Source organism: Vulpes lagopus, chromosome 2, assembly GCF_018345385.1.
Source record: "Vulpes lagopus strain Blue_001 chromosome 2, ASM1834538v1, whole genome shotgun sequence".
In the NCBI taxonomy this organism is placed as follows: Eukaryota; Metazoa; Chordata; class Mammalia; order Carnivora; family Canidae; genus Vulpes; species Vulpes lagopus.
Genome location: NC_054825.1, coordinates 129499906 through 129518384, shown reverse-complemented (window position 1 = coordinate 129518384; position 18479 = coordinate 129499906). Strand labels below are relative to the sequence as shown.

At 44.5% G+C, this 18479-nt stretch overlaps 1 protein-coding gene across 6 annotated transcripts in view; it reads left to right on the top strand.

The window, feature by feature from the left end:
- Positions 1 to 18479, top strand: part of DAPK1 (death associated protein kinase 1) — a 170188-nt gene that overhangs the window by 108845 nt on the left and 42864 nt on the right. For all 6 annotated transcript variants that reach the window (XM_041742461.1, XM_041742460.1, XM_041742459.1 and 3 more), the window contains exons 4-13: positions 9134 to 9272; positions 11055 to 11184; positions 11385 to 11433; positions 11523 to 11549; positions 12043 to 12195; positions 12549 to 12594; positions 13698 to 13787; positions 15138 to 15230; positions 17600 to 17719; positions 18178 to 18276. In XM_041742461.1, the coding sequence (XP_041598395.1) occupies positions 9134 to 9272; positions 11055 to 11184; positions 11385 to 11433; positions 11523 to 11549; positions 12043 to 12195; positions 12549 to 12594; positions 13698 to 13787; positions 15138 to 15230; positions 17600 to 17719; positions 18178 to 18276 (946 nt within the window). The remainder of the gene's footprint in view (positions 1 to 9133; positions 9273 to 11054; positions 11185 to 11384; positions 11434 to 11522; positions 11550 to 12042; positions 12196 to 12548; positions 12595 to 13697; positions 13788 to 15137; positions 15231 to 17599; positions 17720 to 18177; positions 18277 to 18479) is intronic.

The following is an 18479-nucleotide window of genomic DNA, read 5'->3' as shown; positions in this document are numbered from 1 at the left end:
GAGGTCCATTGGATTGGTGCACAGTAATAATGCCAAGCACACGAGGCTGTGAAGCCACAGCATGTTCACCGGCTATTGCTGCAGGACTGTAAACTGAACTAAGAACAAACATATCCTAGGACCTAGAAATTGCAAATCAAGCCATACATCCTGGGGTCTAGAAAAATATCTTTAGGAGGCAGGTACACACACAAAAAAATCATTGCCTTGTAGTTTGTGATCATGAAAAATTAGAAACAACATAAAGCACAGCAACCAGAGAATGGCTAGGTAGTCATGGTCTGGATGCCCAGATGGCCATTGGTTGGCTGTGAGAGCTCTGTACCAGCCAACACTGCCACAGCGAAGTGGCAAATTTCAGTGGCACATCTGATACCATTTAGGTTCTTTAAAATGTAGTGCTGTGTAGTTCACAGAGCATACAGAGAAAGTTCTGGAGGGTTATCAGCATATTCCTAGTAGAGTACACTGTGGGGGAGGGAGGGAGGGAGAAGGGCCAGGACTGGGGAGGAGGGCCATAGTCAGAGGGGACTTCAGTTTTATATATGGGTGTTTTAATTTTTCTTAAGAAGAATATATTTATGTATTTTTCTATAATATTTTTAAGAGACCAAGTTAAAGGGGCATCTGGGTGACACAGTTAGGTAAGCGTCTGGCTCTTGGATTTGGTTCCGGTTGTGATCTCAGGGTCATGAGATTAAGCCCTGAGTCAGTCTCCTCACTCAGCATAAAGTCTACTTGGGCCTCTCTCTTCCTCTGCCCCACCTCTCTGCACTTGGTGCACAAATGCATGCTCTCTCTCTTATAAATAAATCTTTAAAAAGAGAGAGAAAGAGACCAAATTAAAGAAGTTAAAGTTCCATTCTACCCAAATGGAGTGGCTTCTGTAAGAGAATGGGTCAGCTCCCTGGGTAAGCATAGGTCTGCTAGGTTGACCATCTGAGGAGCTACATGGAAGGCTAGGGGAGTGTCTGGACATGGTAGTCGCTTTGGCCTTGGGATTGAACTTCCCTTGGGGACTGGGCTTCATTGACATAGTTCTGGAACATAGGCGAGGTTTGCTGGGGTGAGGTCCAGAGCCAATGACCAAGAAAGAATTCTTGAGGCGTCTTTGGTGCAAAATGGTGGTTTTATGAAAGCACAGGGACAGGACCTGTGGGCGGGAAGAGCTGCATCACGGGGCCTGTGAGGGGTGGCTGGTTGTATACTTGGGAGTTGGGGGAGGTCAGGAAAAGGGAGGTTTTCAAAAGGACTTTCCTATGCTAACGAGGACTCACTCACAAGGTACTGGAGGCCCTGCTGTTGTCAAAACCTGGTTGTCTTTCCCTCTAGCGAGGCGTTAAGACATCTGGGAGCTTCCTGGAGGAATGTCACACACTTCCCGCTCAGCTGGCCTTCGGTTCCCTCCTCAGCATCACCTCTCTCTCCTCCACTCAGGCCTTGATATCCCTTCACTCTCTTAACTAGGCAAGAAACCACCGACGTCTCTCGTCACACTGTCTAGACAGGACCGTGTTTAATCCGTCTTTATTTGACAGGAGAGAAATAGTCACAGTAAGTGAATGGTGTCGGATTGGGACTGCCAGCACTCTCTCCCGCTTGCCCACACCTTCCTCCCCATGGCAGATGCGCTTTCTCCCATTGGCCCATGGCTGCCCTCAGGCTCATCTAGAGCCCTCCATGTCCGGACCCAAGGAAACGGAGCCAAGGCCCACTTTCCAACTTAAATGCCTAAGAACCCACCTCTTCACCAGGTTTGTAGCCTCAGGAATGTCTACTCATTTCAAGGAAAGGCTGCTGTTTAACCAAGTGAGTAGCCTTATCGCCAGTCAGCACCCCACCCCATTAGCTAGAGACGCAGAGAGTAGCTCTGGGGTTTTCCTCACCCACACACCTGTGGCTGAGTGGAAGGCCAAGGACCGCTGCCTGCAGTATTGATATACTTGCCGAGTGCAGGTGCTCCTATCCTAAGTCATATTTTCCTCCTTTCATCCTTGGTAGTAATAATGGACAGTAGGTATTATTCTCCCCATTTTATAGACAAAGGACCTGCCTATGAAGGTGACTTAACCTATCTGAAGTCACAGAGCCCAGATTGAAGCCCAGAACGCCTGCCTGCAACGCCTTTTACCCTTTAAATGTTGCTCTTCCCATAGGGATTTCCTTCTGGAAACCCTCAGAAGGCTCCTCCCTGCTGTGTGCACTATCTCTCTGGGGAAAGTGAAAGATCACTTCCCCCCATGAATTTTGAGTGCCGGCCATGCTGTTCTGTGAGAATCCCCAGAACTCTTTTAAGTTGTTACTTGAATTTGAGGTGAAAACAGAAGATGTGTTTCCAGATACAGTTTATGGTTTTGCGTTCAAAGGAGGCAGGGCTGATTCGGAGGAGGTGTGAAGATTAGGAACTCCTTTGATGCTGTTTATATGGTACCTCAGGGGGCAACACAGGAGAATGGTGTTCTCAAGCCCCTAGTCTACCGCAGGCCTTAGATTCACACCTATTTCACACAATCAAGAAGGAGGGTGTTGTGTTCACCTTTCCCTTCAGATCCCCAGCTGCAGTTTTGCATTCCCCAAAGTCCTCAGTTACCCAGGGGATTGCAGTTGGAAGGTGAGAGGTGGGAGGTGTGAGTGTGAAAACCCTCAGGGGTTCCCCTAGATTAACAAGAAAGAAGAACATTCTGTTGGTAATGATGATAGGAGAGCACAGGAGCTCTAATTTTTGTTCTGAGGCAGATCCAGGAAGTGGCCAGGAGCTTGCCCTCAACCTTCACATCACGTCCATCACGAAAGGTCTATGACATCTTAATGTGTTGGGGAAATTACTTCAAGATGAGAACAGATATGCATTTCTTCCACCCGCCCCCCCCCCACACACACATTTCTCTGACTTGGATCTAAAGATTTTTATTACAGTGTGTGAAGGAATCTTTCCTTCCTAGGAGAATCTGAAAGCAGCGCTGACAAAATACATTAGCAGATCCTGGTTACCTTCACTGAGTCTCACTTGCTTTAGCCACTTCAGCTATCCTCTAACTTTTTGCTTGTAGCCTATGAGCAGCGGCTACCTGTTAGGGGTGGATTGTACCCTACCCCTGAAAAAAAAATGTTGAAGTCCCAACCCTCAGCACCTCAGAATATAATCTTCTTTGAAAATAGAGTCTTAATGGATGTGGTCAAGTGAAAACGAAGCCACAAGGTGAGCGTTCATCTGGTGGGGCAGGTGTCCTTAGAAGAGGGTGCAGATTAGTTGTGTGCCCAGAAGGAAGAGCTAAATGTGATGGGAGCACAGCAAAGGCTCTGCTACACCCTCACACTGGCTCATAGAATCTTAAGTGGCCAGAGGTGGCAGGGGCCTGAGAGAGCAGTCTCTCTGAGCGTAGTCCTTCAGCACCAAGATCGCTAGAGTAATTTGTTCACAGGGGCCCTACCTGCTGAGTCAGAACCTTAGGAAGTAGGTTCTAGGAAATAGTATTTTTACAAAATTCCTCCGGTTATGAAACACAGAAACGTTAGAGAGTCACTTGGCCAAATTGTTGAACCCTCTCATTTTAGGATGGTAATGTTGAGGCCCAGAGAAGGGCTGGGAGCTCCATACTTTCCTTTAAGTCACCCATAGCCTCGGTCCGGATCCAGGGCTGGGGGCCTCTGTGCTGAGGTCCGTCCAGTCATCTTGCCATGCCACCTCGCAGGGTTTGTGTCATAGTAGGCCAGGACCCTGAGAGTGCCCCGAATTGTTCCAATGGCCCCTCATTCACCAAATGGTGAAACCCAGCCCAACACTGATAAATCATAGCATTTGCCTTAAAATACCTCATCAGCTATAGTTAGCTTGTAGCCAACAGTCCCCTGCAGCTTAGCTCATGACCATATCTAGTCCAGAACAAGTCCTGCTACATCTTGGACAATTCCTAGCAAAAGTCAGGGACCCTGAATAGTGTTATAATTTAGAAATTGGAATTCTGTAATAAATTCACTCTGAAGGCCCCCTTTGTTTTTAAATACCTTCTGTGACAGCTACCTTTTAGGGGAAGCATTGGCGGTCGAGGAAGGCATGGGGAGGAGAAGAAGCCATCCTATTTTCCAGCTTTCTTAGAGAAAACAGCAATGCTTATTAGTATGCATTTCACACAATTTCCATGATCATGCTCTAATTTCAAAACACTCTGAGTCAAAGACCTAATAAAGGAGGTTAGACTTGCTTTCTCAACTTGCTGCACAGATTGCTCATCTCCCCATCAATCTTCCTTCTCTTAAGCAAAATGTAAAATTTGGAACAAATTTTACAAACCTTGGAAACACCAAGGTTTTGGCTGATCTTCTTGTTAACATTTTCCTGCTGTTCACCAACTACATTATAAATGTTTGTGTCCTGGTTCTAAGCATGTATATGAAAAAATCCTTATGTCACTTTCTACCTCTGAGATTAGGGGAACAAATAGGGCAAAATATCCAGTGATGCTTTTTATGCTCCTAAACTTTTACTGAAGTCATATAGTGTTGATTATCTTGATTAATGACCAAGTGTCTTATAAGCTATATTTAAAATTGATGGCTAGAACATCTGCCGTCCCATGGTATGCAGGAGAATGTATATATGTGTATGGCCTACAGGGTAGCAGGAAACCAATGATGGATCTAGGCCCTGTGAGATGGGGGCTCTCCCAACACTCCTGGGGTCCAGCTGAATGATCCCCTGGATAAGCCACAGCATAGACCTCATCATGAACACCCTGAGATTTGATCAGTGCATGGAAAAGGGTGATGGGAAAATCAGAGATGATTCGTGCCTCTTTCCTCTCAGTCTTGGTCAGGCATCACCACTTTGTAGGCTGGTCCCTCCCTCTCCTTCACCCTGGGGACTCCAGACTTGTTCCCGGTTCTCACTGATATGGTCGGGAAGCACTGTTGGGAGTTGAGTTGCTCAAGACAGGAAGGCTGAAAGGGCAGGAGATGACCAGTCCCAGAGAAAGGCAGACCTGGTTTCTGTTGGCTGAACCAAGTGAACAGACCCAGTTTAACATAGTGTTATGGTCCTCTATTGCTGTGTGACAAACCACCCCCCAGATCTGGTGGGAGGCAGGATAGGTTCCCAGGAAGCAGACTGTGAGATGGAGAAGAGGGTGCAGGAAATGTATTAATTGTTACCCTTAGGATGAAGACATGGAACAGAAGGGAAGGAGCAATAGTGGGCAGAAGAGTGACAGCTTGCAGCTCAGGGACAGCCTGCACTGGCCCAACAGCTCTGAAGGACCCCTAGAGTTGTTCCAAGTTGGACTGAGATGACCTGGCCTTTATGTCAGGGTAGGCAAACTACAGCCCGTGAACCAAATCCAGGTGGTCACCTGTTTTTATAAATAAAGTTTTATTGAAGTACAGCAACATCCCTTCATTTATATATCACCTAAGGCTGCTCTCACTTTTTTTTTTTTAAGATTTTATTTATTTATTCATGAGAGAGACAGAAAGTGAGGCAGAGACACAGGCAGAGGGAGAAGCAGGCTCCACGCGGGGAGCCCAATGTAGGACTCGATCCCGGGTCTCCAGGATCACGCCCTGAGCCAAAGGCAGATGCTCAACCACTGAGCCACCCAGGCGTCCCATAAGGCTGTTCTCACTTACTTGGGCAGAGTTGAGTAGTTGTGGCAGAGCTATATGGCCCCCAAAGCCTGAAATATTCATATTTAGCCCTTTATATAAATTTGTCCAGCCCAGCTTTATGTTCCTGTGCTCAGTAGCCATTGGACGTGACTTTGGGTGGCATGTTGCAGCAGAGGCAAGCTCTAGTGTCTCCCCTTAGTTGGCTAACAGGTCCTTTCTCCATGGAGAGTATGGGTGGTGCTCACGGCACCCACCATAGCAGATTAAAATGACCATTTTATTGTGCACACGATTTTGTGAGTCAGGAATTCTAGAAGGGCTCAGGTGGAGAGTGTGACTTCTATGGCATCAGCTGAACTGGAGGACCCACTCCCAAATTTCTTCCTTGCTTAATGCTCCTTGGCCTCTTTCTCTCTGTATGAGGTGTCTCATCTTCCAGGGTTTCTTCATACCATAGCATGGTGGTTTCAGGATCCTCATACTTCTCCATGAGGGCCTCAGCATGTGGTAGCCACGGGACCTTGAAGAACCACACTAAGGCTGGCACAGAGTCACTCTACTGTGTCTTATTGGTCAGAGTGGGATCTGCTTAGATTCCAGGTGGTGGAGCCACAGAGGCACCATCACAGTGCAGAAGAGCATGTGACAATGTGACATGCTGTGGCGCCAGCTCTGGAGAGTATGGAATGCTTCGGTGGGCCAGGTAGCCCAGGGTGAGCTGGCTTGCCCAGGTCACAGAGCTCTTTGTGTCTCCCAACCCCATGGTCACCATCGTTCCGTGGGTGGCTTGAAATGGCTGTGAGAGGACACTCCCAGAGTGGAATGGAATGGGCCTTGTCCTCGCCCCCAACCCCAGAGAGCCTGCTGTTAAATACAGACCAGCACACCACCATTGCCGCTGTGGGAGGGCTTTTAGTTTGAAGCCAAATGAGAACAAAAACAGTATTTATTGAGCACCAAGGGGCTCTGTGTGTCCTGGCACCTCAGAACATCTCTGCGGTGTGTGATTGTCCCTTATTTTACAGAAGAGGAATCCTAGGCTCAGCGAGGTTGGGTAATGGGGCAGGATTTGAACTGGAGTCTCCCCACCCCCTGCTGTCCTGCATCACAGAGCCTGGAGCCCTCAGGAGGATGAAATAGGTTGCTCTTCACTGACTGAAAGGAAACTCAGGTCAGATGAGAGGTGGGGAAGGCTGCCTCAGAGAAAAGGACCGGCAGAGGCCTGGCCTGAAGTGGCAGTGGGGTTTCTAGGAAGGACCCAGGCCCCCGCCCTACACTGAGGTTTTGGGTACTAGAAGGTTCACCCCATCTCCAGACATCCAACGTCTAGACACTTCTCACTGCCAGGAAACTTCCGACGTGTTTAGAGGCACAAGCAGTCAGTGGGAGTGGGAGTGGGGATGCCCCTGAAGAGGGGCAGAGGAGGGCAGGGCTAGGCCAGCCACTACAGCCACAGCAGCACCCCATTCTCGGGAGTGCAGAGGTTGGGCCAGATAGTGGGCCCGAGGAGGGGGCGGGGGAGCGGAGAGAAGCAGGGCAGGAAGGGGATTTTCCTGTTGGAGCACTGGGGCAGGTGGCATGGCATTCCTTTAAGTGGCACCCATTCTGCTCACTGGACCCCAGCCTCCTGCCAGGCTTGCCAACCTCTTCATTTGTATTTATTACCTTTCATCTGTAAAATGCTCACAGGAATAAGTCCTCTTACACCTGTTAGGTGAGAAAATGAGGCCGAGTGAAGGAGTGGGCTTCCAGCTGCAGAGGGAAGGTTTGCAACACATGTGGCAACTCTGGACCTCACTCCACAGGGCAGGCCACGATGGTGCAGTCCCCCCCCCCCCCCCCCCCCCCCCCGCCCTCAGGTGAGGCTGGGCAGGCGAGAGCACAAAGGAGCACCCAGATGATCCAGCATCTTTCTCAAAATTTACTTGGTCCATCATTTCCCATTTTTCCCTTTTCCTCCCTAGAGTTGAAGGATTCCCTTTCTCTGTTTTGTTGGTTTAAAGACGAATTAGAAGACAGAAGAGTGAAGAGTGGTAGGGACCCAATGCAGAGTTCATGGCCGAGGGCTCCTCTCGGAGAGGGAGGGTGGGAGGGTGTGGGCTGAGAGGCCACTCCCATGGGCATCTGGCCGGTCGGGGCTCCCAACCTTCACCGTGGCTCAGGCTCTGAGGCCCGTGGCTGATCTACCCTGAACCCTCTGCTAGGGTCCCGGGGTGGAGGAGTCACCTTGCCTTCCAGATAAACATCCAGATGTTAAATATCAGAGGGAGGCTGTGCATCAGGAAAATGCAATTAAAACTTTGAAAAATGGTCCTCATTTTCAGTGTGCTAAGAATCACCTGGGGTGCTGGCTAGATGTTTTGCATTTCTCTGAAACTACATTTCTTGGAAACTCTCAGGCAGCAGGCTGGAACCTAGGTCCAGAATCTACATTTTTCAAAGACCCCAAGCATCCTGATGCTAGTCGGCCAGGCTAAGAAAAACAACAACTTGAGAGAGGGAGGATCTGACCCCTTTCTTTAAGATGCCGGCCTTCTTGTCATTAGAGTTTAATCTCGCGAGCACCAGATTTCTTTTCTGGATGTGGAAGTGGTAGGTATGTTTATGGAGCTGTCTTGCCGAAAGAAAGATAATGAACACAGCATTTATGTGCATAATTGCAGTTAATTATTATGTTGGGAATGTATGGTTAAACTTGAGAAAAGATGAACTTATAAAAACTCTTATTAAAAAAGTTCCCTGTTATTTGCCATTAATTACTGCTGAGAATTTCTTCAGGGAGTTTGCTCGTTTATCCACCGGCTAACAAAGTTTTGAGGTCTTGCTATGTGGCTGGCACCGTGTGCGGACGTGGGAACAGTCACGGGCTGACCTCTGTTCATTAGGGATTTACAGTTTGGCCAGGGGGACTGATTGATAAATCCCAAACAACCTCATGCATTTCAGTTTTGCACATGTTTATTCTTATTCTTGAAGGTACTAAATTCATTACTAAATGTGATTTAAAAAATATATATAAGTATTTACATATAAACAGATACAAAACAACAAGAAGAAAATCCTTGTAGGCCATATACTGTGATTTGGAGCTTAGAAGAATTGATTAGTACACAGATTACAAACTTTCCAGGCACTCTGCACGAGGAAGATACATTCTATAAGTTCTGCACAAAGTTGGTGTATAGTTCTGTTTTTAAATCAGTAAGTTAAGACTTCACCTGTAGATATGTGTAAGATGTTTTAAAGATCTATTTCACCCCCGCCCATGGCATCTCTGCTCCGTGCCCTTGCATGTGAACATAGCGCATGAAGAGGATGGTACCAAGGTGCTTTCAAGCACAAACGTGCCTGAAGACAGAATTCCCATCCAGTTGTGAGAAATACGGAGAATTCTGTTTCCTTGCTTAGCACTTTCAGCTTGTTCCTATGCCTTTCCCTTGCCTGAAATTTGAGCACGCCAGCAGGCCACATAAGAGAACAAATCAGTGTGAAACCGAACGGTTCCCGGTAACCTCTGCTTCCTGGTTTTCAGAGTTGCAGGTGGTGAGCTGTTTGACTTCTTGGCTGAAAAGGAATCTCTGACTGAAGAGGAAGCAACGGAGTTTCTCAAACAAATTCTTAATGGCGTTTACTACCTGCACTCCCTTCAGATTGCCCATTTTGATCTTAAGGTATGTTTTGCTAAGTGTAAGCCACCAGAGAGCACAGCATTTGCTAAGTGTAAGCCACCAGAGAGCACAGCATTGGTTGGTTGTTTGTTAAGAAAAATTGAGGCATCCGAGAGATACATTTTTTTATCCTGTATGGGTGTAACAGATGGAATTATGAAGCTAAACCAGCCAGTATATAGTGCATACCTACTCGAGGGTTCCTAACTTCTTGTGAGATAGAAGCTTAAGATGAATGATTATGTTCAAGAATCCTTGGGGCAGAATCAAAGGATTTTACCAGCCAGATCTCTAAGCAAAGAGGGCTGCTGTTGGTTACCGGGTGTTTTCAGCTTAGAGTGGCCACTGGCTGCCCAGTTCCCACCCCCTGTGGCTGCAGGGTGCGTAAGGTGCAAGATGTCTTGATCTCCCTTCTCCTTCTTGATGCAAAGACCTGTCACCAGCAATTGATCAAGACAAACTCTGAGATTGGCTAATTGGGGTCTTTGCCTGCCTAGGGGCAAAGCACCATGAGAGATAAAAAGGCATGTCATACTTGTAACTGTCAGAGAAGTTACAGTCTCTTTGGGAAGGGAAGGTATATACCCAAGCAACGGGCAGTGACAATGTAAGATTCAAGATATAGTCCAAGGGACTGAGAAATAGTCATGAAATATCCTATGGTCAATTGCCAAGTGAATGATTCAGATCGTTGGAGCTGGGACAAGACTTCAGAGGAGGGAGGACTTTCCCCATGTTTATTTGTGGCAGAGCTGTCCAGACCCCATCCAATCCCCCCAACACACACACTGAACACTGCTGCTGCACACACATGGGGCTCTCCACCTGATGTCTGGTTTCTGGCCCTGGGGGCTGCGGATGCCAGAGTAAATGCCCTCAGAAGCCTCTCTTAGCAACAGAGGATGGAGAGATGGTGGATAAGTGCCCGACTCCCTCCTGCTTCAGTTGGAAAACTCAGGGTTCCTCCTCAAGTTCTCCAAAGGGATTGTCCTCCAGTCACCCCAACCTTGACAGGATACTTTGTCTGGGTGTCCTTTCTTCTGCTTCCTGTCTCCCCATCCTCTACCAAGCATTCCCTGGAGTCCCCTCCCACATAAGCCACTTACACCTGAATCCTTGTCATAGGTCTGCTCCTAGGAGAACCTAAACCAAAGACATTTGTTTTTCTCGGTGTTCTCTTGCAATTACCCTTTCATCCCTAGTTTTAGGTTGTATTTTCAGGGAAGGGGGAGAACAACTCTGCCACTTTGTCTTCAGCGTATTACAGCTGTTTTAAATTGCAATAAAGTAAACATAGCATTTTAACCATTTCTAAATGTATGGTTCAGTGGCATTAAGTGTACTCACACTGTTGTACAACCATCATCAAACTCCATCTCTAGAACTAATTGGTCTTCCCAAACTGAAACTCTGTATCCATTAAACCCTAGTTCCTCATCCTCCTCATTCAGCTGTTAGCAACCACCATTCTACTTTCCATCTCTATGGGTTTGCCTCTTGCAGGTGCTTCTGATAAGTGGAATCATGCTGTATTTGTCCTTTTTTGTCTGACTTACTTCATTTAGCAGAATATTTCTAAGGTACATTCATGTTGTAGCATGTGTCAGAATTTACTTCCTTTCTAAGGCTGAATAATACCTAATACCTAATATCTATATATGTATATACACACCACGTTTCGTTTATCCATTGATCAGTTGGTGGACATTGGATTGTTTCCACCTTTTGGTTATATGAATACACTGTTTTGAACACGTGTAATATTTCTGTCTTTTTTTTTTTAAGCCTGAAAACATAATGCTTTTGGATAGAAATGTCCCTAAACCTCGCATCAAGATCATTGATTTTGGGTTGGCCCATAAAATTGACTTTGGAAATGAATTCAAAAACATATTTGGGACACCAGAGTTTGTTGGTAAGTTTTTTTTTTTTTGTTTTTTTTTTTTTTACTCCTGTGATCATTTATTTCTCACAAATATTATGAATTATACTGACAAAGTGTCCACTGCTATAACATCATCGGTTTCCCTGATACTTATTTTTGATTTATATATGACGATAGAATCTGTTGATTTACTTTCTTTCAAAACTAAACATATGTTTATTTCCTCTTAGCTCCTGAGATCGTCAACTATGAACCTCTCGGTCTTGAGGCAGATATGTGGTAAGGAGCATGTGCCCCTGATACTGTCATCTTTCTGATTTACTTTACTATTCTTCTGACATTTGCTTCTGTTTTTGTTTTGTGTCTAGGAGTATTGGGGTAATAACCTATATTCTGTAAGTACCAAAATCCATGCCTCACGTTCTTTTTCTCTTTCTCTGAGACCATATGTCTTATTAACCATCTATGTGTCGTGTTGATCTCTTCAGTTTATGCATGCTTTTTCTGTAAACATATCCATTTTACACCCCCAGAACACGTTTAATTTATACTAATTAAACATTATCCTCTAATTCGCAATGAGTCATCAGAAACTGCAGCACAATTGCTGAAAGCAAGCATGGCTGTCCATCACTGCTGAGAAAATAGAAAAGGGGTGTTTTTTTGACTACTAGATGCTGTTCCAAATTAACATTTTAAATGCATCATATGCATTAAGCTGAAACTTTTGTGCATGACAGTTAAATGCTCTATAAAATGTAATTGGATTCTGAAGTAACTGCCCAAGCACCAGATTATAATCTGATTCCTCACTTCCCTCATCAGCCATGATAGGAATGACAACTCAAGAGGTAATTATTCATGTTCTGCACCCCACTTTATTAACAGCCTAAGTGGAGCCTCCCCATTTCTTGGAGACACTAAGCAAGAAACGTTAGCAAATGTATCCGCTGTCAACTATGAATTTGAGGAAGAATACTTCAGTAATACCAGTGCCCTAGCCAAAGATTTCATAAGAAGACTCCTCGTCAAGGATCCAAAGTGAGTGTTTGTTTTTCCTGAAGGGTACTCGGCTGTGGTGGCTTCAGCACCTCTATTGTGCCTGTGGCCACGTTTACGAGAGCCTGATTGGTTCTGTGTGGCAAAGGAAGCATGCCATGTGGAATGCTTCAGAAAATGCAGGCAGGGCCCTTTGTACCTGCTTAGTCAGTCCCTACAGGCGCAGAGAAATAGTCACAGAAAGACCGATGTTCTTTTCAGCTTTCTTCAATAAAGCAGGCCCTGAATTGCATTTTCCAGAGTATCTGCTTCGTAGGCCCAGCCGGCATGGAAACAACCTCAGTGTTTGCTTCTATGGTCACAGCATTTTTTTTCTTTCCCCTCCCCCCACCAAGGAAGAGAATGACAATTCAAGATAGTTTGCAGCATCCCTGGATCAAGGTAAGTTGCCTGTTGTGATTGGTTTGGCATTGTAGGACATCTTGGAATGCATTTGCCCTAGAGTATTACTAGTTACTGTGGGGTCTCACTACAGATCACGTCTGGAGTATTGTTTTTGATATTGGTTCCATATTTTAAAATGGCTGACAGGATGTCTCATTGATCATGGTGGTAGAAAAGAGTAAGCAATCACAATGCAGAATTGTAAATGGGGAGTTGAAGGTCAAGTCTACTCAATAGCTAGTTTTGGTTAGACCTCTGGAATATTGGCCCAGAGAATATTTTAAATATTTGGAATTGAATTCCAGCATTTAAATATCAGATCAACTCTGGATTTCCAGTGTTTCTTGTAAAATCTGAAGGTCTACCAATATTGAGCCCTCATTCCATAGGCCACCCAAACCTTGCACAGTTACCTCTACATCCCTGTGACACCCATTGGCTTTTGGGTTAGAGAACTGAAGTTGCTCTAGCCAGAGCAGAAACGACTAAGTGCGGGCAATATGGCAGTTCCAGAATAAAATCATGGAACTGGTAAGGGGATTGCAGTATAACAACTTGTGCTGCAAAAGTAGGTTTGGGGCATCTGGAGAGCTCTGCTGTGAGAGCTTCTAGCAGTTGCATGGGTTCTCTGACGAGGCAGTGGTGGCTCCTTCTCTCCTCAGTGGAGCTAATGGCCTCCTAAAAAAGATGCAGTATATGGGATTCTAATGCTGTCAGGTCAAATCTGCTAACCGTAGTTCCCTACCAGCTCTAAATTACTTAATGATACTAAGTTCAAATGCCTCATCACATGACCTTACCATGAATCTTGCCATTCCCAAACTCTCAGTGCAGAAAATTGAAATTCAGCCTGGTCCTAGCTCACCTCCTCAGCTTTTCCCAAGATCCAGTCTTTATGGATTTTATCAAACCCTTAGTCACAAGAGTTGGCCTCCAGAGACTAGGTTCCTAGCTCTTGCATATTATCCCAACTTGTTTTGCTATCTCATTAAGGTGAGTGTGTACATATCCCAAATAATTAGAGGTTTCTAGAAGTTCTCATGTAACACATTTCCATCATTTGAGTGCTTTAAATTTGCTTTCTTGGATTTTGTTTTTAGCCTAAAGATACCCAACAAGCACTCAGTAGAAAGGCATCGGCAGTCAACATGGAGAAGTTCAAGAAGTTCGCAGCCCGGAAAAAGTGGAAAGTAAGAATGTTTGATAGGGAAGGGTTAACTAATTTAGTTTCTCTGTGGCACTGCCTCGGGCTAGTCTCATCTCTTCTGATAATGGCCATACAAAAGTGCAACCTTTGTTTGTTTGTTTAAATTTACTCTATATTCTTCTATACCATTACGCTATTTTCAAAAGATAAGCAAAATAATATTTCAATCCTCTTTAACTCATATTTTCATATGTAATTTTGCATTTTTTAAAAATTAAAACCATTCACAAGGCAAATTTTTAAATCAGCACAACAAAATTATAGTGCAGTCCTTCCCTAAATTCACCAAAGCTACATTTTAAATAAATCTGTCCTTTGTGGTAAGCAGTACGGAATTGCATTTATAGTAGAATTTGTATAAATTATTCTCTAAATCCAGCCTTGGTCTGTGAATGGTTAGAATGGGGTGGGGAGGGGCCATGAGCATTTGCAATGTGGTCTCTCATACTTTTTCAGTGTGGATGGCCACTGAAGGGGCTTTTTCACATGGCTCTAAAATGCATTCTAGTCAACCCTGAACTAATAAAAATTCAAAGTTAAGAAGGTGACAGGATGTTTTTCTATGCCCATGGTCTTGTCAAGCTCAGAGGAGGCAAGTACCTGCCATGTCTCTGAGCACAGGGCCAGAAATGTACCTCATTTTCACACTCATCAAGTTCAGGGTTCCATGATAGGAATGAGGAGGACTATAGCACTAGGTTGCTTAATTAACACTTAGTCTGAAAGAAACCCTGAGAATAGGCTTAAAATTATAGAGAGAACCACCATAAGTTTCTCTCTTTTTGGGGTACTCACACACGCGCGCGCACACACACACACACACACATGCTGTTGCTTTTGCTTTTGCTTTTGAGAGTAGATGAAGGTGTGTTTGTCGTATAGGCTAAGGAGTTCCCCACTGTTTGTTTCCAACAACTGTATGAACTTTGATAGTCACATTACTACCATTGTCAGCTTGCCTGGGCACAAGGATACAGGACCAGACCCTTGCAAACCATGCTTTTCTGAGTGGGGAAAAAGTAGAGAATAACATGTTAAGAGAAGGGATGCAGGGCATGCAATTGTGTAGTTAATAATGAAATGTGGAAGGAGAATCTCTGTCCTGTTGTCCTGATTTATAAAGACTTTTAGAAATTTCCTTAAGCGAATGTGATCCAGCCTGCTTATAGACCTCCCACCCCTAAAGAACATGCTGTCAGTGAATGCTATCCCAAAGACTTTGCCATTTGCACTAATTTGAGCATCCTTTTATAAGCTCTCTTTCTTCCTCTCCCCCTGCATTTTGTTTGGTTTGGTTATTTATTTATTTATTTGTTTGTTTGTTTGTTTACAGCAATCCGTTCGCTTGATATCACTGTGCCAAAGATTATCCAGGTCATTCTTGTCCAGAAGTAACATGAGTGTTGCCAGAAGTGATGATACTCTGGTAAGCAAACCTGTTTGCCTTGGTGAGGTTCTTTCTAAGCAGTGTGTATTTCAAATGTTTAGGTTGTTTGATTAGTTCAACAACCCAGAAAACCTGAAGTCACGGAAGTGTCAGGCCTGTTCTTCCTCTGCTTGAGGGAGGGAGTTAAGTGGCTGATTTGGTGTACTCTATTGCTTCTTTTCTTTATTCTCTGCTTGGATTGGCACCATACCCACTCCCACCCACTGCCTCCAACACTACTACTCCCCACTGCACCCCTCCCACATTCATAGTTTGATGGAAGAGTAACTGGCCAGCAGAAAAGGAAAGAGTTTATTCTGATTTTCATGAATAAAATGAGAGTCCTCTATTGCCACTGACCTTGGAAAATACTGGGTTATAATAGTACAAAAGGGGCAGATACTCTTCCTGCCAATGCACAAACACACACACACACCCAAAAATCAGTCCCAATACTTGCTGGGGGAGTTCATGGTAGACCATAAGACCAAACCCACTTGCTCTGTTGATATTGTATTAAGTGTGCAGTGCCCTTGAGAACAGCTCCAAAATTTTTCTCCCTTACTCTACAGTGAACCCTAATCACAGATTAACTCTTCAGATATGATTGGACACACCTGAATTCATTAAGACTTTCCCCTGACAGATGACAGGGCTTTGGGAGCCCTGGAGGTAAAAGGAAGTTCAGAGAAGTCAGAAAGGTTGGTTCTGTGGGAACCAGCCTGCTCGCCTAACTACATTGTGAGTGTTTCCCTGAGCTGCTCCAGGGACTCTGGGGCAGGATCACTCATCTGCAGACATCAGTTCTTTTTTGCCCCCTAAAGCTGGTTACTTGGCTCCAAGTGTAGCCTCATAGAGAAAAAAGAGATAGGAAATGTTAAGAAGAAAACAGGAATGGGAGATAAAAAAGGTTGAAGGAGGAGTAGAAAGTTTGGTTTTGGGAGTTATTTGAGGATAACAGTGGAACTAGAGCCAAGATAAAAACTATTAATCTAAGTACGATGAGAACAATTAAATATTATAAGTTAAAATCATCTTGAATAATCACTTAGGGGAAATATAAGTGTCACAATGTGAAGTTGAGGGTAGGAGAGGGCTTTGGGGCTCTGGGTGGGATGATCCCTCCCACAACTCAGGTTTCCTCATCATCCTGATGTCCCACTAATTGAGGACCTATCATAACAATCTGCTTCTTCCCCCTATTCACCCCATTTCTCTGCACTGTCACTTTCACACAAATGTCTCTTAGTGATCAACTTGAGTTGTGATAGAAAAGTAAGACCAGTGACATTCTTAACATGGGCTTTGTACGAAGATTATTAAAACTCTCATGAGGGTTGTTTGGATTCAGATCCGTAGAGAAGAGAAAGCAGCACCCAGAGAAATGCTTTCTCCATTCCACCCCATAGGCAGAGACTCGGCCTCTGTAGATATGCTTTTCTAGATCTGAAATATTAGAAGCCATACCTCTGTAAATCCAGAGATTTTGTTTGAGGTTTTTCTAGCTTATTCCTTAGTTTTAATGTGCCATATTTGGTAAATACCTTATCATACAAAAACTTTGACAAAGTGGCAAAGATTTAACTAAGCTGTCGTTCAATATTCTCTAGTTATTTTTCTCCTTGTAATTAGAAATGCATCTGTTTTCCTTTATCTGGCCTTTATTTTCATACTTCTCCCCCTCTGGTGCCTTTTTAAGAATAAATATTAGTTGTGGCCAGCTTTCAGAGAATTTTGCCATGTTATTCTGTACCTAGAGACGGGAGAAATCCTAGTGATCAGAAAATAATTCTATAATTGGATGAATTACAAATTAAGACTATAGAATTCAGGGACACCTGGCTGACTCAGTCAGGAGACTGTGCAACTCTTGATCTTGGGGTTGTGAGTTCGAGCCCCATGCTGGGTATAGAGCCTACTTAAAAATAAAATAAAATCTTAACAAAAATGACTGTAGAAATCAGAAGTATCATTTCCTTGGTTCTATGGTTTTTAGAGTCTGAGTTATGCCTGCTATTTTTCACGGTGGTTTCTGGGACTATATATTTTGAAAGATTCCTAAGATAAACAGAGGGTAGTTTGTTACCAGTCATTGTTCTAAATCTTGAGTTTTAAAAGCTATTGCTATCTGGGTTACAATGCAAGTGACATTAAGGCACAGGTAAACAGAAAGTGGCGTCAGTTTCCAACATGGAAGGAGCAAAAAGTAACCTTCTGCTTCCCTTCATGACCATGTGGATTTGGGGACAAAGTGGCTCACTTTCCTCTGAATGCTTCTCTTGACAAATGAGCATTGATTTCTCTTATGGTGATAAGAGGATCATGGCCAGCAAACTAACTCTTTTTCCCTCTTCATTGTCCATCTCAAGGATGAAGAAGACTCGTTTGTGATGAAAGCCATCATCCACGCCATCAATGATGACAATGTCCCAGGCCTGCAGCACCTCCTGGGCTCATTGTCCAACTATGATGTTAATCAACCCAACAAGGTCTGATACTGTTCTGCTGGGGGTGGGGCAGGGAGAGTGATCACTGTGACTATATACCTCCAAGTGGAAGAGATCTCTGCTACATCTCCATTCTCCCTGGCTGTTACAGACTCCATGCTGTAGGGAAGTCACTTCTGTGTCGAGAGTGAATAGAGTTAGAAATGAGGTCGAGTGCACTGAGGGCCTTTCTTCATGCCAGGCCTTTCCTTGTGCGCTTCAGGCACCTCTAATCATGACATTGTAAATGTGCTCATTCTGCAAATGTGAACAGGATGTAATTTGATTGTGAATCCGGCAGAGAAAGGCTGTGTGTTCTCCTGAATGTCCCTATTCCTAATATGCAAAGTAGTCCGGCGTCTTTTGAGACATAGGAAGCTGTGTGGCATGGGCAGCAGGGAATACTTGCTTTTCCTTTTTCTACCAAACCTGAAAAAATATCTTTTTCTTGCCTATTCCAGCATGGGACACCTCCGTTACTGATCGCTGCTGGCTGTGGGAATATTCAAATACTACAGTTGCTCATTAAAAGAGGCTCAAGAATTGATGTCCAGGATAAGGTCATAATTCTGTTTCATTTCCACTGAGTTAGTTTTTAAGTGTTTCCAAATGTCTCCCTATCATAGAGGTAACAGAGAAAAATAACATGTGCTGCTTACTTCATGTCTCAGTTTCCTATAAAGGAAGATGTGATGTGGGCAGCTGTTGAGCATCTGCCTTTGGCTCAGGGTGTGATCCTGGGGTCCAGAATCGAATCCTGCAT